Source organism: Limanda limanda, chromosome 22, assembly GCF_963576545.1.
Source record: "Limanda limanda chromosome 22, fLimLim1.1, whole genome shotgun sequence".
Classification (NCBI taxonomy): domain Eukaryota; kingdom Metazoa; phylum Chordata; class Actinopteri; order Pleuronectiformes; family Pleuronectidae; genus Limanda; species Limanda limanda.
Genome location: NC_083657.1, coordinates 3,214,420 through 3,229,727, shown reverse-complemented (window position 1 = coordinate 3,229,727; position 15,308 = coordinate 3,214,420). Strand labels below are relative to the sequence as shown.

Here is a 15,308-nt window from a genome sequence, read left to right as displayed (position 1 = left end):
TACTTGTGACAAGAGAGGAGTCGCCCTACCTGGCAATCCCTTGGCTCCTTTGTTTCCATAGTAACCAGGGTCACCGTTGAAACCTTTTAGACCAGGACCTCCACCATAACCGCTCTCACCTCGTTCCCCTGGATAAAAAAAACCCAATGTTTTACTTCATTATCTTATTCTTTCCATTTTTTACATTTGGTCCTCGTACTATTTTTCAGCTTTACTCTACCTTTGATACCAGGGAAACCGGGGCCTCCGGGGCCCCCAGGGCCTCCAGATTCTCCTTTCCTGCCAGGGGAGCCAGGGAAGCCTGGCAGACCAGGACCACCTCGGTCTCCCTGTGCTGTGCCTGGACCAGGGGGGCCGGGTGGACCTGGAGGACCCTGGAAACCTGGAGGAGAGAGAATACGGGGTTTAGAGAGGAGAGGAAAAGGAAAGAAATGGAAAGAGGAAGGAGAATAGATATTGAGGAAACAAAAGGAAAGGAAAGAGAAGAAGAAGAAAATGGGAAGGAAACTTGAAAAAAAAAAAAAATGTATTTACCATACTCTCCATCCAGTCCAGGGAGTCCAGGATCTCCAGTAGGTCCGGGGTAATTGGACCCAATACTCGCACCAGGAAGTCCAGACTGACCAGGGAATCCCTGGAGTCCAGGACCACCTGACACAAACACATAAAAACAAATCAGTCATTATTTCAATATTGGATTGTTTGATTCTAAACCAATCAGCTGACTCTAAGACTGCCTTACCTTGCTGTCCTCTCTCTCCCTTCCCTCCAGGATAGCCGGGAGCTCCTGGGTAGGAGACGCCCCTCTCTCCCTTCAGCCCTGGAATACCCGGGGTACCTGGACGACCTCCTGCGTTGCCACCTGGACCCAAACACAAACAAGATCAACATCGACTCATCGTCTTTGAACTGCAGCCGACAGACGAAAAGGTGTAAAGATGTCCTTACCTGGAGTTCCAGGGAGGCCTTTAGGTCCTCCGAGGCCGTTAAGTCCATCCAAACCAGGGGGTCCAGGCAAACCTATAAAAATACAAAACAGTGAGTGGGTTTGCTTTCTGCATTATGTCAAAGACAGAGAGTATCAGTGGTTCTCTTTCACCTTTGGCTCCAGGTCCTCCAGGACCTCCTGGCAGACCAGGGGTCCCGTCTTGTCCTCTTCGTCCTGGGTAGAAGGACTGACCCTTTGGTCCGGGGAAACCAGGGGAGCCTGGGGAGGGGATGAGATGAATGTGTTAAGAAGACAAATTCTGATTATAGCCCGGGTGATGATATAGAAAGTGTCATGACTCTAAAAGGTTTTCATGCTCTAATGTTCTGAAAACACATCACTGTCCTCAGACTGTCCAACGCTGCAGCTCCTCTTTTCAGCCTCTGTCTCAAATACATGGTTTTAGCTCCTGTCTCTTTAAGGCCCTCTTCCTGATAAAGCCCAGTCTGCTCAGATTGGCCAGCTGGTTCATTCTGATGTGATCACAAACTTTGTTTGTCGTTGTGTCGGTCGGTGTCTCTCACCCATTATTCCAGGCCGTCCTCCTTCACCAGGAGCTCCCTTTGCTCCAGAGTAACCTGGACTTCCTGGAAAGCCGTTGTCACCGGGAAGGCCGTCGTTAGCCCGACCACCTGAAAAGAGATATTCAGTCTGATGGGTAACAGATCCCGTTGGGAGGAGCCAGATGTTGAGGTGATCCTTTGGACCAGATTCGAGGAGAATCCCTGGATGCCGGTGAACTTTCACATTTGAGCACTGAGATCTGATCAGTTCAGCCAGTTTTCTGAGGAATGTGAGTCTTACCTTGGAAGCCTGGCTCTCCTGGCTGACCTTTGGGACCTGGACCTCCAGGATAACCACCATAACTCTCCCCGGTTATACCTGAGGGGAAAAGTATTATGTATTCATAAAGAGGTGTGAGGCTGAATGTATATATTTGTTTGTTTTGATGATAGCTGATATTTACCCTTGCCCCCAGGTCGACCAGATTCTCCTGGGTTACCAGGGAAACCAGGTGCACCATCATCACCCTGGAAGAAGCCGTCAGAAGTTGAAGCTGACTGGCTGAAATTTGCAAATGAGGATTTTTTAACAAGTGTGTGTGTTTTCCTACCCTTGGTCCGGATATGCCGGGGAATCCTATGATTCCAGCCTCTCCCTTCGGGCCAGGGTATCCTGGACTTCCTGCTCGTCCGGGGTAGCCAGACTCACCCGGCTGTCCTTTACTCTGCTCCGCATAACCAGGCAGTCCAGGCAGACCCTGACGACCAGGCTGACCTGGCAGACCTTTGTCACCTGAAACCACATTCAGAGTGGTGGGCGGTTACAGGTGCAGTTATATTTCCTCGTTAAAGGCAACATTGTGTTTGACATGTACAGCTGTCGCAGTATGATGCAGCAACAGGAAGCAGTGTTACCTCTGGGTCCGGGGAAGCCAGGACTTGCGCTGCCTCCAGGGCTTCCGAGGTCTCCTTTCTCCAAGTAATTTAATGGACTTGGTAAGCCGGGCAAGCCTGGGCGGCCGGTGTATCCCCGCTCACCTATAGAAGCAAAAACAAACCTATGTGAAGTGTGACCTAACTTGACTGGTGTCATCACACTCAATCTTGTTCCAGGAAATGTTACCTTTCTGTCCGGGGTATCCAGATCCACCAGGAAGTCCATCTCTTCCAGGCCCTCCGGGCAGTCCTTTGCCTCCTGGGAAGCCTGGAGTACCAGAGCGCCCTGGTAGTCCAGGGAAACCAATCAGCCCTGCGAAACCTCTGTCACCTGCGGAAAGGCACAAATAATCCAAATGAGAGTGCTGTTAGTCACACGTTATCATTAAAGAGATGGAGAGCACCAGCGTACCCTTCCTTCCGGGGGTTCCTGGAATTCCGTCTCTAGTTCCTGGTCCTGGAGGTCCTGGGGTTCCCCTGGACCCTGGAAAACCAGGAGTGCCAGGCAGACCTGGGGTTCCCTTCATGCCAGCAGGCCCTGGGAATCCGGGGTCCCCTCTGTCGCCCTTGCGCCCGGGGTAACCTGTGGATGGGTGGATGAGGAATGGACGAATAATAGATGGTGAGACGGCCAAAGAAAAAAATCATAATCATAATGTAAAATAAACTTACCTCGTTTTTTTTATAATTTCTTAACTTACCTCCAATAAGCTTGTTAATAATTATTCAAAAAGGCTTGACACACACACATTCACACACACACACACACACACTAATACCCCATTGCATTATTCATGACCTTGGTTAGGCTGCAATTGCACTTAGATTGTCGACGTGTCAGGATTTTAAACCTTTACACTTTAATCGTGTTTAGTTTCATTCAAATATTAAATAAACTCAAGTGCAATTCCAGACTGAATTAGTGAGCTTGAACCCCCTGAGGTTTGTTCGTCCTGCAGGTAAGCACGCTAGCCGCTACTGGTTTACATTCTTAAAAAGGACGGCCATTTTCAACACATCTGTTCACATCTGTTCATCAGCATGTCGCTCTTCTGTGGGACCATGCGGGGATGTGCTGAAAACTTAAGAAAAAGCCTTTTTAAGAGTGTAGGATAAGCCTCTAGATGTTAAACAGCGTTTTGGTCGTTACACAAACCTACTGCAATTAACACAATAACAAACATTCCCGGCACAGATTAGATGCAAATGTCTAATTGAATTAAAGGGGTTAGTCCTGGCTGCAAAAAACAACAAGAAAACCCAAACACTGGTAGTCACGGTTCTTGGGGAAATGTTTTGTTTCTGAACGTCTCACAACTAAAATGTCCATCTTCAGTCGACACTTTGACAAACAACTGAACAAGTCTTTGCTTTGGGGTGTGATGAGGTCATTTACATTGGGTGTGAGCAAACTATCATTTGTTCATAGTGGGTCAACACTTGATTCACACCCCAACACTGACTCTGAGAGTGATTGAATTTTGGAGATGGACATTTGTTTCGCTGCACGAGAAGACGAGAGGATGCAGACACTTAGAGGGAGGGAGCAGTTAGAGCGTTTGGTCTTATGCATGAACAGCAGGAGGATGGAGGGATGGAAGCCAAGGGAGTAAAGAAAAGAATGGAGGGAGGATGGATGGATGGATGGATGGATGGGGGAGAGAGTGTCTCACCTTGGCAGCCTATAACGAGTGACCCAACACCAAGAACAAGAGGATGGAGGGATGAGAGGATGGACGGAGATGAGGATGATGATGGTGTGTGGGAGGAAAGGAGGAGGAAACATAGGACAAGGAGGAATATAAAAGAGGAGGAGGAGAGGAATACACAGAGAAAAAAGACCGGGATGAACCAACACTGGTAAGAGTGGAGGGATGAGGTGAAAAGACATAATTTTTCTTCTTCTAGTTTAAATAAATACTAAGACTAAGACACGATCTTGTGAATGTGGAACATGGGAGACTAAACTTTCTGAAATTCGAATAAATTTGACAGAAGTCCGCTGGTTTCTGATTCTCCTCCCTCACCTGGTGGTCCGCTCAGTCCCTTGCTGCCAGGAAGTCCCGGTTGACCGGGGATGGCGTCTCCCCGCTCACTTGCAGGTCCGGGGGAGCCGGGGAAACCAGGAAGACCGTCAACACCACGCTCTCCCTTTAGTCCAGGAACGCCTGAGCGTCCGTCAAAACCTGCCAGAGGAAGAATAATTATAGAGGTGCTGATTCCAGCGGATCACTCTGGACAGTGTGAGCGTCTCCGTCTCAGACCCACCGGGTGATCCAGGTCCTCCCGGCGTCCCAGGTTGGCCCTTGTCTCCAGGATATCCCGGGACACCGTCACGCCCCGGGGCACCAGGCGTGGCTCCCAGTACCTCTCCAGGCTGGCCCTTGGCTCCTGGACGCCCAGGAATGCCATCCTTCCCCCGGCCTCCGTCAAAACCTTGTCCTGGGATACCTGGAACTCCAGGATCACCTCTGGGTCCAGGGAAACCTGCAGGAAGGGACGGGACGGAGGAGAACACGTTGAGGGATCATTTCATTTAACCAGAAACTGTCAATAAATATGGTCGATGAGTCTCCACTTCCTCCCACTCCATCAATCAGGACGTTAGCTAATTAAAATCAAACTTATCAGGAACATGAAGACTTTTATTTAAACTAAATGACAGAAACCATCTTTAGGAAACATGAATTTAACATGAATTCACCTGGGGGTCCAGGTTGACCTCCGGAACCGGGTTCTCCTCTGTCTCCTTTGGATCCGTCGAACCCGGGACGTCCCTGGGTGGAGTAACCTTTTTCACCTGGTTCACCTTTCCGGCCTGACGGGAGCGGACAGTCGTACTCATTCATTTTGCTGTATTGACATTTGTTATTCTGCCATTGAATTGAGTTCGCTAACATTTCTGCATTTGTAGATTATTTATCTAAAAACCTTCTCGTGCACAGGAAATCAAGTGTTTTAATCGAAAGTCATAGAACGCAAACATGCTCATAATTTCCCATATTTTACAGAAATGTAAACTCTCAATTTTATATTTGACTGATTCATTTTAACATTTTAAACAAAATTACATCCGAAGAGCTATAACAGCTCTGTTGAGCTTTACCTTGTCGTCCAGGGGAACCGGGGTAACCGGGGTCGCCCGGATCAGCGTCGTCACATTTCCGATATTGGCCTGGTAGCAGTCACATACAGGTTAGCAATCACACATAGGCACTTCAATACACATATACAGGGACCAATTGAACACGCAACTTCAACTTTAACGACTAAAACAGTTTTAAAACCTGGCCTAAGTAATATTGTATGACACCTCATGTATGAGATTTACAACAGAGGCGGGTTTGAAGTTAATATGGAGAGAAAATTGACTCACAAAGGTAAAAAAAAAACAAAAAGTAAGTGACAATACTTAGGCACAAATCACTGTACACATTTGTAAATCATGTCATAAACGTTGGTGAACACTTTGAGTCTATTTTATCTCCATAAAAGTCCATGAAGGTGTTTAAAAATATTATTTAGGTCAGGAAACATGGAGGACAAACATTAATGCTCTAGCTAAGAATAACCTAGAACAAGTGCATGATAAATATAGTATCTGATAATAATATTGTATTTTCAAACCAAGCCCCTGGTACATTTATTCAACAGTTGATTCTTTGGTGATTGTCTTTCTCGTTGTTGATTGTCTGTCGCCTCCATTCACGCCATCACGTGCGTTTCCTCTCTTACTCGGCGTCATGACAACTGATGTGTGAATGGCGTTAGTGGCAAATGCATTGTCGTATTAAGGGGCAGTTCAAAAAATATTAGCTGATGACGGAAACGCTCAAACATTAGAAAGTTGAGTATAATTCAGAGTGTAGGGGTGGGGGTGGGGGGGTTATTTCCCCTCCCTCCCTCACTGGTGGTTAAAAGCGTTGAGCAGAGGCGGGGCTTGGAATCATGCGCCAGGTTTCAGCAGCTTTGATCGGAGGAAGAGCAGGAGGTGATTGGAGCGTGAACTGGTCTCAGACTGTCAATCATCCACTGGCGGCGGCCGGATGGAGACCCTGAGGCGAGGGAGCGCGGCGCTTCCATCGGCGCCGCCATGAACAAATGATTGACCGCGAGCCAGGGTGTAACAGACTACATCTCCCAGAGTCCTTTGCTGTGATCGAGTCCTCATGAGCTACTGATGTTTGATGGGTTTATTGATGAGAGTAAAAATGATTTAATGATATTTAACAGATAGGATTATTCTTAACCTAGCAACGAGTTCTTTATAAACGGTGATCTGCGAAGCTGAACTACTGCCTTTCTTGAGTTAAACTCCCCCTGGTGTTCAGAATGAGAACACACCTGGATAATGGTTGACCAAATTTGAACTACTCCTCACTTCTCTCTCCTGATTGGTGGATCTTATCTTTATGAAATGGAAGCTCGAGTTCATTGTGAACACGTTTCCAGACACTTGGACCATTTCTCCCTGAGCTGAGTCTGAAGCTCCTCCTCCAGCGTTTCTTCGTGAAGCGATGAGCTGGATTTCTATCAACGCCCTTAATGATTCCACCAGAGTGAACCTGAGGCCCGTGACTCGGGCTCTGACCGGTGGATGAAAAAGTAAGTTACCCACCCGTTCCCTCTCCGCCGTCATAAACCCCTCCACAGCTGTTTTCACCTGGACAGATACACATGCACAGGGGAGGTCAGAGAGGTGGATGAACAGAGAGAGAGAGGGAGAGAGAGAGAGAGAGAGAGAGAGAGAGAGAGATAATGGCGGCATACAAAGCATCTTGCATGCATGCGCCAATAAAGCAATTAAATTGTTTATCATCAAACAGATATCAGCAAATCAGCAATCACTTCCATTCAATTAATTAAAGGCTCATTCAGTTAAGGCAAAGGGGAATATTAAAATGCTTCAAATGTAAAAGAGCTTAAAACCAGATTATTCCCCTCGACAGGAGGAGGGTTAGGGTTAGGGTCACGACAGGTCATCACATTGTTTGTGTGTCTGCCCCCCCCCCTCCACCCACTCCCTCTCATCTCCTGCGAGCGACAATAACCTTCGTATTAAAAGCAAAAAAAACAAAATCATTCGTTTAGCATTAGCATCAGGACACGAGAGCAACACATTCACACCGAGCTGCTGCCGAGGACTTTGTGTCGTTGAGTCTCAGAGAGATGGAACGGAGTCAGGAGGAGGCTGGTGTCAACAGGGTGAACTTTACTTAATCCGTTTTATTATAATTATGATTCTATATTATAATATTGTATAGACTTAACACTCTGAGGGGGTGCGGTAACTGTGTATCTTCATATGTGGATCCAGATGTTGCCAGATGAATTTTTTTGGTCAGGCATTTAAAAATTAGCTGAAGTAAATATAATATCAGGTTAATCTGCTTTTTTAAATTTTTCTTTTAAAACAGGAAATAGTATTAGGGCCAGATTGATGAAATAAAAACAAATATCATTAAAAATAACCAACAAAACAGGGAAGAGGTCTGTGTGGTTCCTTCTTCCTATTACAACTTTATCATCAGATTCAAATTACCACTTTACTTTGTAATATTAAAACTTTACTATCATTGTAATATTACGACTCTACAAAGGGGAAATTGGTTGTATCTGTCTCTAATAAATAAGTTAATAAACAGTAGGTTCAGTGTTTCCTTTGCGTCTTGTGAAAACTCGTTCAGACCTTGTGACACCATCTTCTTCCTCCAAAGACCAAACTCAACTTTGATCTGTTGAGCACGTCTTCTCTCAGAGACTAAAGAAGCACAGTGGGCTGTTGTGCAATCAGCATTAAAATCTCAACAATATGCATCAATCAGTCGACTAATGAAGCAGCTTATGGATCACAGATTATTGGCTGCAGAAGAGGTGCACAAGCACATTAATGGAGACCATTAATCGTGTAGTTAAGTCACAGTGCTGCTGCAGCCGAGGTGTGAAGCTGCTTCTGCACAGAAAGTCTAACGTTGTCCCTTCAGGTCCTGGACAGACGGGCCGCTGCACCAGGAAGTGCTTGTCCACTAAAAACCTCTCCTATTGGTTTATGGTGTTAAGATGTGGTTGCTATGGTGACAACAGTTTATGGAGGATGGATGGTAACGGGATGAGATGGATGTTTGATCAGGGGTTTCAGCCCTGTGGGAGGAATATGGCATGAGACACACACACACACACACACACACACACACACACACACACACACACACACACACACACATACACACACACACACACACACACACACACACACACACACACACACACACACACACACAAACACACACACACACATACACACACACACACACATACACACACACTTTCTTTGTCACGCTCTCTCAACACGCCACCATCCAGCACTTCCTGTCCTTTCTTCCGCCTCCGTCATTCTTCCCCGGCATCACTTACCTTTCGGCCCAGGTGAACCAGGTGGCCCTGGTAACCCAGGATATCCGGGATCTCCTTCCGCTCCCTTAAGGCCTGGGAATCCGCCGGTGGTGATACCGGGAGAGCCAGGCTCTCCGGGACGCCCCTTAGCCCCCAGGTATCCTGGGAAACCTTTCTCTCCAACTGTGCCGTAGCCGCTGTCACCCTGGGGAGGGGAGGGGAGGGGAGAGCAAGAGAGGAGGGAAAAGGAAAGGGGAGAGGGAAAGTTAGGAAAGGAAAGTACAGTAAAGGAAGATAACACTCAGTGTCTCTGTTCTTACCGGAGGTCCGGGGGCACCTGGGAAGCCAGGTAGTGCGTCTCTGCCAGGTTTTCCAGTTTCACCCATGGGTCCTCTGGGCCCTGGAGCTCCGATTTCTCCCTTCACTCCACCACCTCCTCCACGGTAGTTAGTCTCCCCCTTCTCCCCCTTACGGCCAAAGAAACCCGTTCCGCCCGGTCGACCCTGGACGAGGACGGACAGATTGACAACTTCAGTGTTCGGTACAACGACAAACTCAAAAAACTCTGGGTCAAAATGTTACTCACAGGAGGTCCCTGACCGCCACCAAAGCCAGGGGAGCCGGGGTCACCAGGATCTCCCTTGCGTCCATCGAAGCCGGGGCCGCCATTGACCCCGGGGGGGCCGCGTAACCCTGGGAACCCTCCAGAGCCTCCTCCTCTACAATTACAGTCGCCAGCATCACCTGGAGGACAGAGGTGGAAAAGAGGGTCAGGAGAAGCATTTTGCACAAGATGAAGTGTGCGTGCAGGTGTGAACAGGAGGTAGTGTGTGTGTGTGTGTGTGTGTGTGTGTGTGTGTGTGTGTGTGTGTGTGTGTGTACCTCTGAGGCCTTTGTAACCGGTGCCACCGGATTCCCCTGGGGAGCCAGGGAGCCCGGGCTGTCCATTGTGTACCTCTGGTGAAGCTGCGAACGCACACACACACACACGTCACATCAGTTAAAGTTCAAACACGTTCAACTCGTCACAGAATGTCCTGAAACGATTCATGTGCTTTTCTTTAGATTTCACACTTTGATCAGAAGCTGGATCCCGCTGACAGAGGATGAGATCATCCGACAGCGTCTCGGGACTCAGAGCTTTTATCTCCTCTCACGTAAACATTGGCACGAGCACAGCTTGTTGTCACAGTGTGAAATCAGGGTTAGTTTGCTCTGTGGGCTCAGCAGATCTGACAGAAGATCTGAGAGGCTGCTGCTGCTGCGGCTGCTGATGCAAGATGACAGACGCTTACTCAAAATAAGAAATAAAAGCATTAAGTTGTTTGTGTCATAGTAAAAAAAATGAAAAAAAATAAAACAGCTTCTTATTCAGCTTGAAATTCAGTGATTTTACATCGACTATAATGCAGAGAGCAGCAAGCAGAGCGTGTGGCTGTTTGGCACCGACACCAACAAACAAGACTAAAGCAAACACTTCTCCTCTTATTGTCACTTTGATCATGAACAAAAATGAAATATGATTGTAAAAACAAATGAATAAGTGTGCGAATAGAGAAATAATTAAATGTACAGAAATAAATTAATGAATGAATGTAGAACTATATGAAAAAGTTGAGATATACAGAAATAAATAAATATCCAATTTATCCGCAACATGTATTGTCAATTCCTTGATGTATCAAATTATTGGTTTCTGTATTTTTTGCATTTTGTATTTTGGCCGTTTCGGTTCCGAACTTTCAAACTGCTTCTGTAACGTGAACATTTGGATCAAGTCATTTTTAAATGATTATTAAACTGAAAGAAAGCGTATCATTGTTATTATTGTTATTGTTACTTTAACTTCCTTTCAGTTTGTGTCCTGATTCTTTCTCGTCCTTCGTTTCCCGTGTTGGTGCCAAACGGAAATTGAAATTGTAGCAAACACTGCCAAGCATTAACGTCCATGTAAAATCAGTGAATGTTCCGGCCAGCGAGAAGCAGCTTGGAGTTCAGAGACTCTCCCATCCAAGTCGGAAGCCACAAGGAGGCGGCGCCGGCCTCAGCTCGACTTCCTACCGCACCCTGCACGCAGTACGGCGCGGAAAAGTAAAAAGCACAGAGGCAGAAAGTTGCGTCTGTTGTTCTGCGCTTGGCGTCGGCAGGCTGTATGCTGCAAGGCGCTCAGAGCAATATGGCGGCCTATAGGAAACCTGTGTTTGACTGACCTGTGGGGTAGATGACACAGGGGTCGCCTCCCGAGCCTTGGAGGACAGTAAAGTCAATCAGCCACGATGCTTTAAAGTCTCATTCTAGCTTGACTTACCGATGAGTACAAATGTTAAAAAAAAACTGCATCCATCTTCCAGCTGCAAAGTGTTTACAGCAGCTCAGAGTGATGCTGTGTCAGCGTCATTTCATCTTTAAAAACTGCTCGTCAAAAGGTTTTCACAGGAAAATAAAACAACTGTTACACATGTCAATTCATCAGCGTCACGACAACTTAAACAACATTTATCTGCTGGAACCCAGGAGCTGTGTCGGTCTCTATGGCGACCGCCTGCGAGGGACCAGAGGTCTTTCGTTAGTGTGTCTGTGTGAACGTACTCGTGTGGCCTGGAGGTCCGGGAAGGCCGGGGGGTCCGGGCGAGCCGGAGGGGCCGGGGTATCCCTTCTGGCCGTAGCTTGGTAGACCGTCGTTCCCCTTCTCTCCTTTGGGGCCGGAGCTGCCGGGGAATCCTCGGTAGCTACCGGTACCTGTTGTACCTGTGCAGAGAAGAGGATTCACAGACGTTTTAGACGAATATATTAATGTTGTTACTTTTAAAAGTGTGACGTGTGTAATTAAAGACAGTTAAAGATGTTGAGGTTACTTGCCCAGTAATTCTCCTGGTGGCCCTGGTTGTCCTGGATACCCGGGAGATCCCTGGTCGCCGGGGGCGCCAGGCCGGCCGCTAAGTCCTGGGTCACCTGGTTGTCCTGCAGCCAATCACAGACCAGATGGTTAAAGCATAAACGCTCACACATATTCAAACACATCATCAGGGCATTAATACAGGTGAAGATGTAACCTTGAATGGAGGTGCCCCGATCTGTCACGAAGGCGGGGGGTCCTGGTGGTCCGGGGTCTCCCTGTTCTCCCTGAGAGATGCAGATTCAAAGCGTCACAGAAGAGGAAGAAGTAAAGAAGAGATGTGTTAGACCGAGCTGAAGGAATCAAAGCTAATGATAGAAAACTGTGGGAAGCAACTCGGATTCTTATCCAGACTGAAGCAAGTCTACAGAGCCACAGCTCAGCACACAGGCAGGAAACAGAGGAAACTGTTAAAGAGATTAAACCGTTTCTAACAAGCAAGGAAGAAATCAGTTTCAAATTTGCACCAAATAAATAAATACCAGTCTTTATCTATTTAAAATAAATGAATTCTGTAAAAGTGGCATTTTCTTAATTTGTCTCCCTGAGGACACCATCTGCTGGTGAAACACTGGTACTGCAAGAAGACGTGATACCTCTCTTTACCTGGAAGAAGGTTTTTAAAGTTGTACCTGAGCTTAACTGACAATTGTGGATAACGGTTATTTTCTATAATATATTATTTATATAAATTTTTTCTTATTTAGATGTATTTACGTTTTGATCCACAACAGTTTCATAAGATAACAGGTCAAAGTTTAATATTCTTGGATTAATCAATAGAAAGTGAAAGGTTCTGCTCGATGCTCCACAACGACGACACAAGCTGCAGAACAACACAATCACACACTTTACCTTGCGACCGATGTATCCTGGTTGCCCGGGGAAACCTGGGCTACCGCCATATCCCTGTATCGCAGAAAAAAACCCTGTCAGTTTGAATTTACTCATTCCTTATTCATTGAGTATTTTCTGTATATCTGGACATCAGAAGAGGAAAGTAACTAAGTACTGCAACTGAGTACTTCACTACTTTGATCACATTATACCTGCTGTCCTCGAGCGCCGGGGGGGCCGTTGAAACCTGGAGCACCCTGGGAAAAAAACACACAACATCTTGTTTTCACACTTTTTCCTTCTTGTACTCGTGAGAATGAAAGGATCAGAGTGAGGTCATCTCTTACTCTCGCTCCGGGGTATCCAGGAATCCCTTTCTCTCCGATTTCACCTCGATAACTGAACGGCCCCTGAGTTCAAATCACACAGAACAGATTTAATACCGAGTTCAGTTTAGATTCGTCTCTCCTTAAACTCTCACTGTCTGATTTCAAGTATTTCTAATCGCTCGTGCAGAAATGACCCTTCAAATTATTAGTTTAATTCTCACAGGTGCACCGGGGAGTCCAGCGAATCCTTGGACGCCCTTGAATCCGGGTTCCCCCTGTGACGGAGACACAGACACAACGGAGGTGAAGTTAAAGTTGTATTCAATGATCAGTCTGTGGTTTTTATAAAGTTCTTTAGACTCGAAGAAAAGAAGAAAACAATGGACGTACCTTATCTCCTTTGTAGATAGTGAGAGTTTGTTCACTTCTCAGCGAGCCGTCGCCGGGGGTGCCGCTGGGTCCGGGGAGACCGGAGTCGCCCTGAGATACACACAACACACCGTTAGCCAATCAGGAGGAGGAGGAGGGAGAGGGAGGAGGAGAGGGAGGAAGCAGGAGGAGGAGGGAGAGATGAAGAGATGAAGAGGGAGAGGACGAAGAGATGAAGAGGGGGAGGAAGGAGAGATGAATAGGAGAAGGAAGGAGAGATGAAGAGGAGGAGGAAGGAAAGATTAAGAGATGAAGAGGGGGAAGAAGGAGAGATGAAGAGGAGGAGGAAGGAGAGATGAAGAGATGAAGAGGGAGAGGACGAAGAGATGAAGAGGGGGAGGAAGGAGGGATGAATAGGAGAAGGAAGGAGAGATGAAGAGGAGGAGGAAGGAGAGATGAAGAGATGACGAGGGGGAGGAAGGAGAGATGAAGAGGAGGAGGAAGGAGAGATGAAGAGGGGGAGGAAGGAGAGATGAAGAGATGAAGAGGGAGAGGATGAAGAGATGAAGAGGGGGAGGAAGGAGAGATGAATAGGAGAAGGAAGGAGAGATGAAGAGGAGGAGGAAGGAGAGATGAAGAGATGAAGAGGGGGAGGAAGGAGAGATGAAGAGGAGGAGGAAGGAGAGATGAAGAGGGGGAGGAAGGAGAGATGAAGAGATGAAGAGGTGGAGAAAGGAGAGATGAAGAGGAGGAGGAAGGAGAGATGAAGAGATGAAGAGGGGGAGGAAGGAGAGATGAAGAGGGGGAGGAAGGAGAGATGAAGAGGACAAGGAAGGAGAGATGAAGAGGAGGAGGAAGGAGAGATGAAGAGGAGGAGGAAGGAGAGATGAAGATGGGGAGGAAGGAGAGATGAAGAGATAAAGAGGGGAATGAAAGAGAGATAAAGAAGAAGAGGAAGGAGAGATGAAGAGGGGGAGGAAGCAGAGATGAAGAGATGAAGAGGGGGATGAAAGAGAGATGAAGAAGCGAAGGAAGGAGAGATGAAGAGGAGGAGGAAGGAGAGATGAAGAGATAAAGAGGGGGATGAAAGAGAGATGAAGAAGAGGAGGAAGGAGAGATGAAGAGGAGGAGGAAGGAGAGAGGAGATGAAGAGGGGGAGGAAGGAGAGATGAAGAGGAGGAGGAAGGAGAGATGAAGAGATGAATAGATGAAGAGGGGGATGAAAGAGAGATGAAGAGGAGGAGGAAGGAGAGATGAAGAGATGAAGAGATGAATAGATGAAGAGGGGGATGAAAGAGAGATGAAGAAGAGGAGGAAGGAGAGATGAAGAGGAGGAGGAAGGAGAGATGAAGAGGAGGAGGAAGGAGAGATGAAGAGATGAAGAGGGGGAGGAAGGAGAGATGAAGAGATGAAGAGGTGGAGAAAGGAGAGATGAAGAGGAGGAGGAAGGAGAGATGAAGAGATGAAGAGGAGGAGGAAGGAGAGAGGAAGAGATGAAGAGGGGGAGGAAGGAGAGATGAAGAGGGAGGAGGAAGGAGAGATGAAGAGGAGGAGGAAGGAGAGATGAAGAGGAGGAGGAAGGAGAGATGAAGAGGGGGAGGAAGCAGAGATGAAGAGATGAAGAGGGGGATGAAAGAGAGATGAAGAAGCGAAGGAAGGAGAGATGAAGAGGAGGAGGAAGGAGAGATGAAGAGATAAAGAGGGGGATGAAAGAGAGATGAAGAAGAGGAGGAAGGAGAGATGAAGAGGAGGAGGAGGAGGAGAGAGGAGATGAAGAGGGGGATGAAAGAGAGATGAAGAGGAGGAGGAAGGAGAGATGAAGAGTTGAATAGATGAAGAGGGGGATGAAAGAGAGATGAAGAGGAGGAGGAAGGAGAGATGAAGAGATGAAGAGATGAATAGATGAAGAGGGGGATGAAAGAGAGATGAAGAAGAGGAGGAAGGAGAGATGAAGAGGAGGAGGAAGGAGAGATGAAGAGGAGGAGGAAGGAGAGATGAAGAGATGAAGAGGGGGAGGAAGGAGAGATGAAGAGATGAAGAGGTGGAGAAAGGAGAGA

At 47.1% G+C, this 15,308-nt stretch overlaps 1 protein-coding gene across 1 annotated transcript in view; it reads right to left on the bottom strand.

The window, feature by feature from the left end:
- The window catches only part of col4a6 (collagen, type IV, alpha 6), an 87,680-nt gene that overhangs the window by 3,036 nt on the left and 69,336 nt on the right, over positions 1-15,308 (bottom strand). Inside the window, exons 12-43 of the mRNA XM_061066620.1 lie at positions 13,273-13,362; positions 13,104-13,157; positions 12,901-12,963; positions 12,766-12,810; positions 12,572-12,625; positions 11,874-11,943; positions 11,680-11,781; positions 11,410-11,568; positions 11,016-11,066; positions 9,703-9,786; positions 9,407-9,564; positions 9,141-9,323; positions 8,842-9,025; positions 7,046-7,090; positions 5,534-5,602; positions 5,132-5,245; positions 4,696-4,914; positions 4,455-4,613; positions 4,101-4,109; positions 2,840-3,010; positions 2,615-2,758; positions 2,407-2,529; positions 2,103-2,284; positions 1,956-2,019; positions 1,793-1,870; positions 1,513-1,620; positions 1,100-1,207; positions 949-1,020; positions 743-862; positions 535-651; positions 221-382; positions 30-128 (exon numbers count right to left, since the gene is read on the bottom strand). Of these exons, the coding sequence (XP_060922603.1) occupies positions 30-128; positions 221-382; positions 535-651; positions 743-862; positions 949-1,020; positions 1,100-1,207; positions 1,513-1,620; positions 1,793-1,870; positions 1,956-2,019; positions 2,103-2,284; positions 2,407-2,529; positions 2,615-2,758; positions 2,840-3,010; positions 4,101-4,109; positions 4,455-4,613; positions 4,696-4,914; positions 5,132-5,245; positions 5,534-5,602; positions 7,046-7,090; positions 8,842-9,025; positions 9,141-9,323; positions 9,407-9,564; positions 9,703-9,786; positions 11,016-11,066; positions 11,410-11,568; positions 11,680-11,781; positions 11,874-11,943; positions 12,572-12,625; positions 12,766-12,810; positions 12,901-12,963; positions 13,104-13,157; positions 13,273-13,362 (3,460 nt within the window). The remainder of the gene's footprint in view (positions 1-29; positions 129-220; positions 383-534; positions 652-742; positions 863-948; positions 1,021-1,099; positions 1,208-1,512; positions 1,621-1,792; positions 1,871-1,955; positions 2,020-2,102; positions 2,285-2,406; positions 2,530-2,614; positions 2,759-2,839; positions 3,011-4,100; positions 4,110-4,454; positions 4,614-4,695; positions 4,915-5,131; positions 5,246-5,533; positions 5,603-7,045; positions 7,091-8,841; positions 9,026-9,140; positions 9,324-9,406; positions 9,565-9,702; positions 9,787-11,015; positions 11,067-11,409; positions 11,569-11,679; positions 11,782-11,873; positions 11,944-12,571; positions 12,626-12,765; positions 12,811-12,900; positions 12,964-13,103; positions 13,158-13,272; positions 13,363-15,308) is intronic.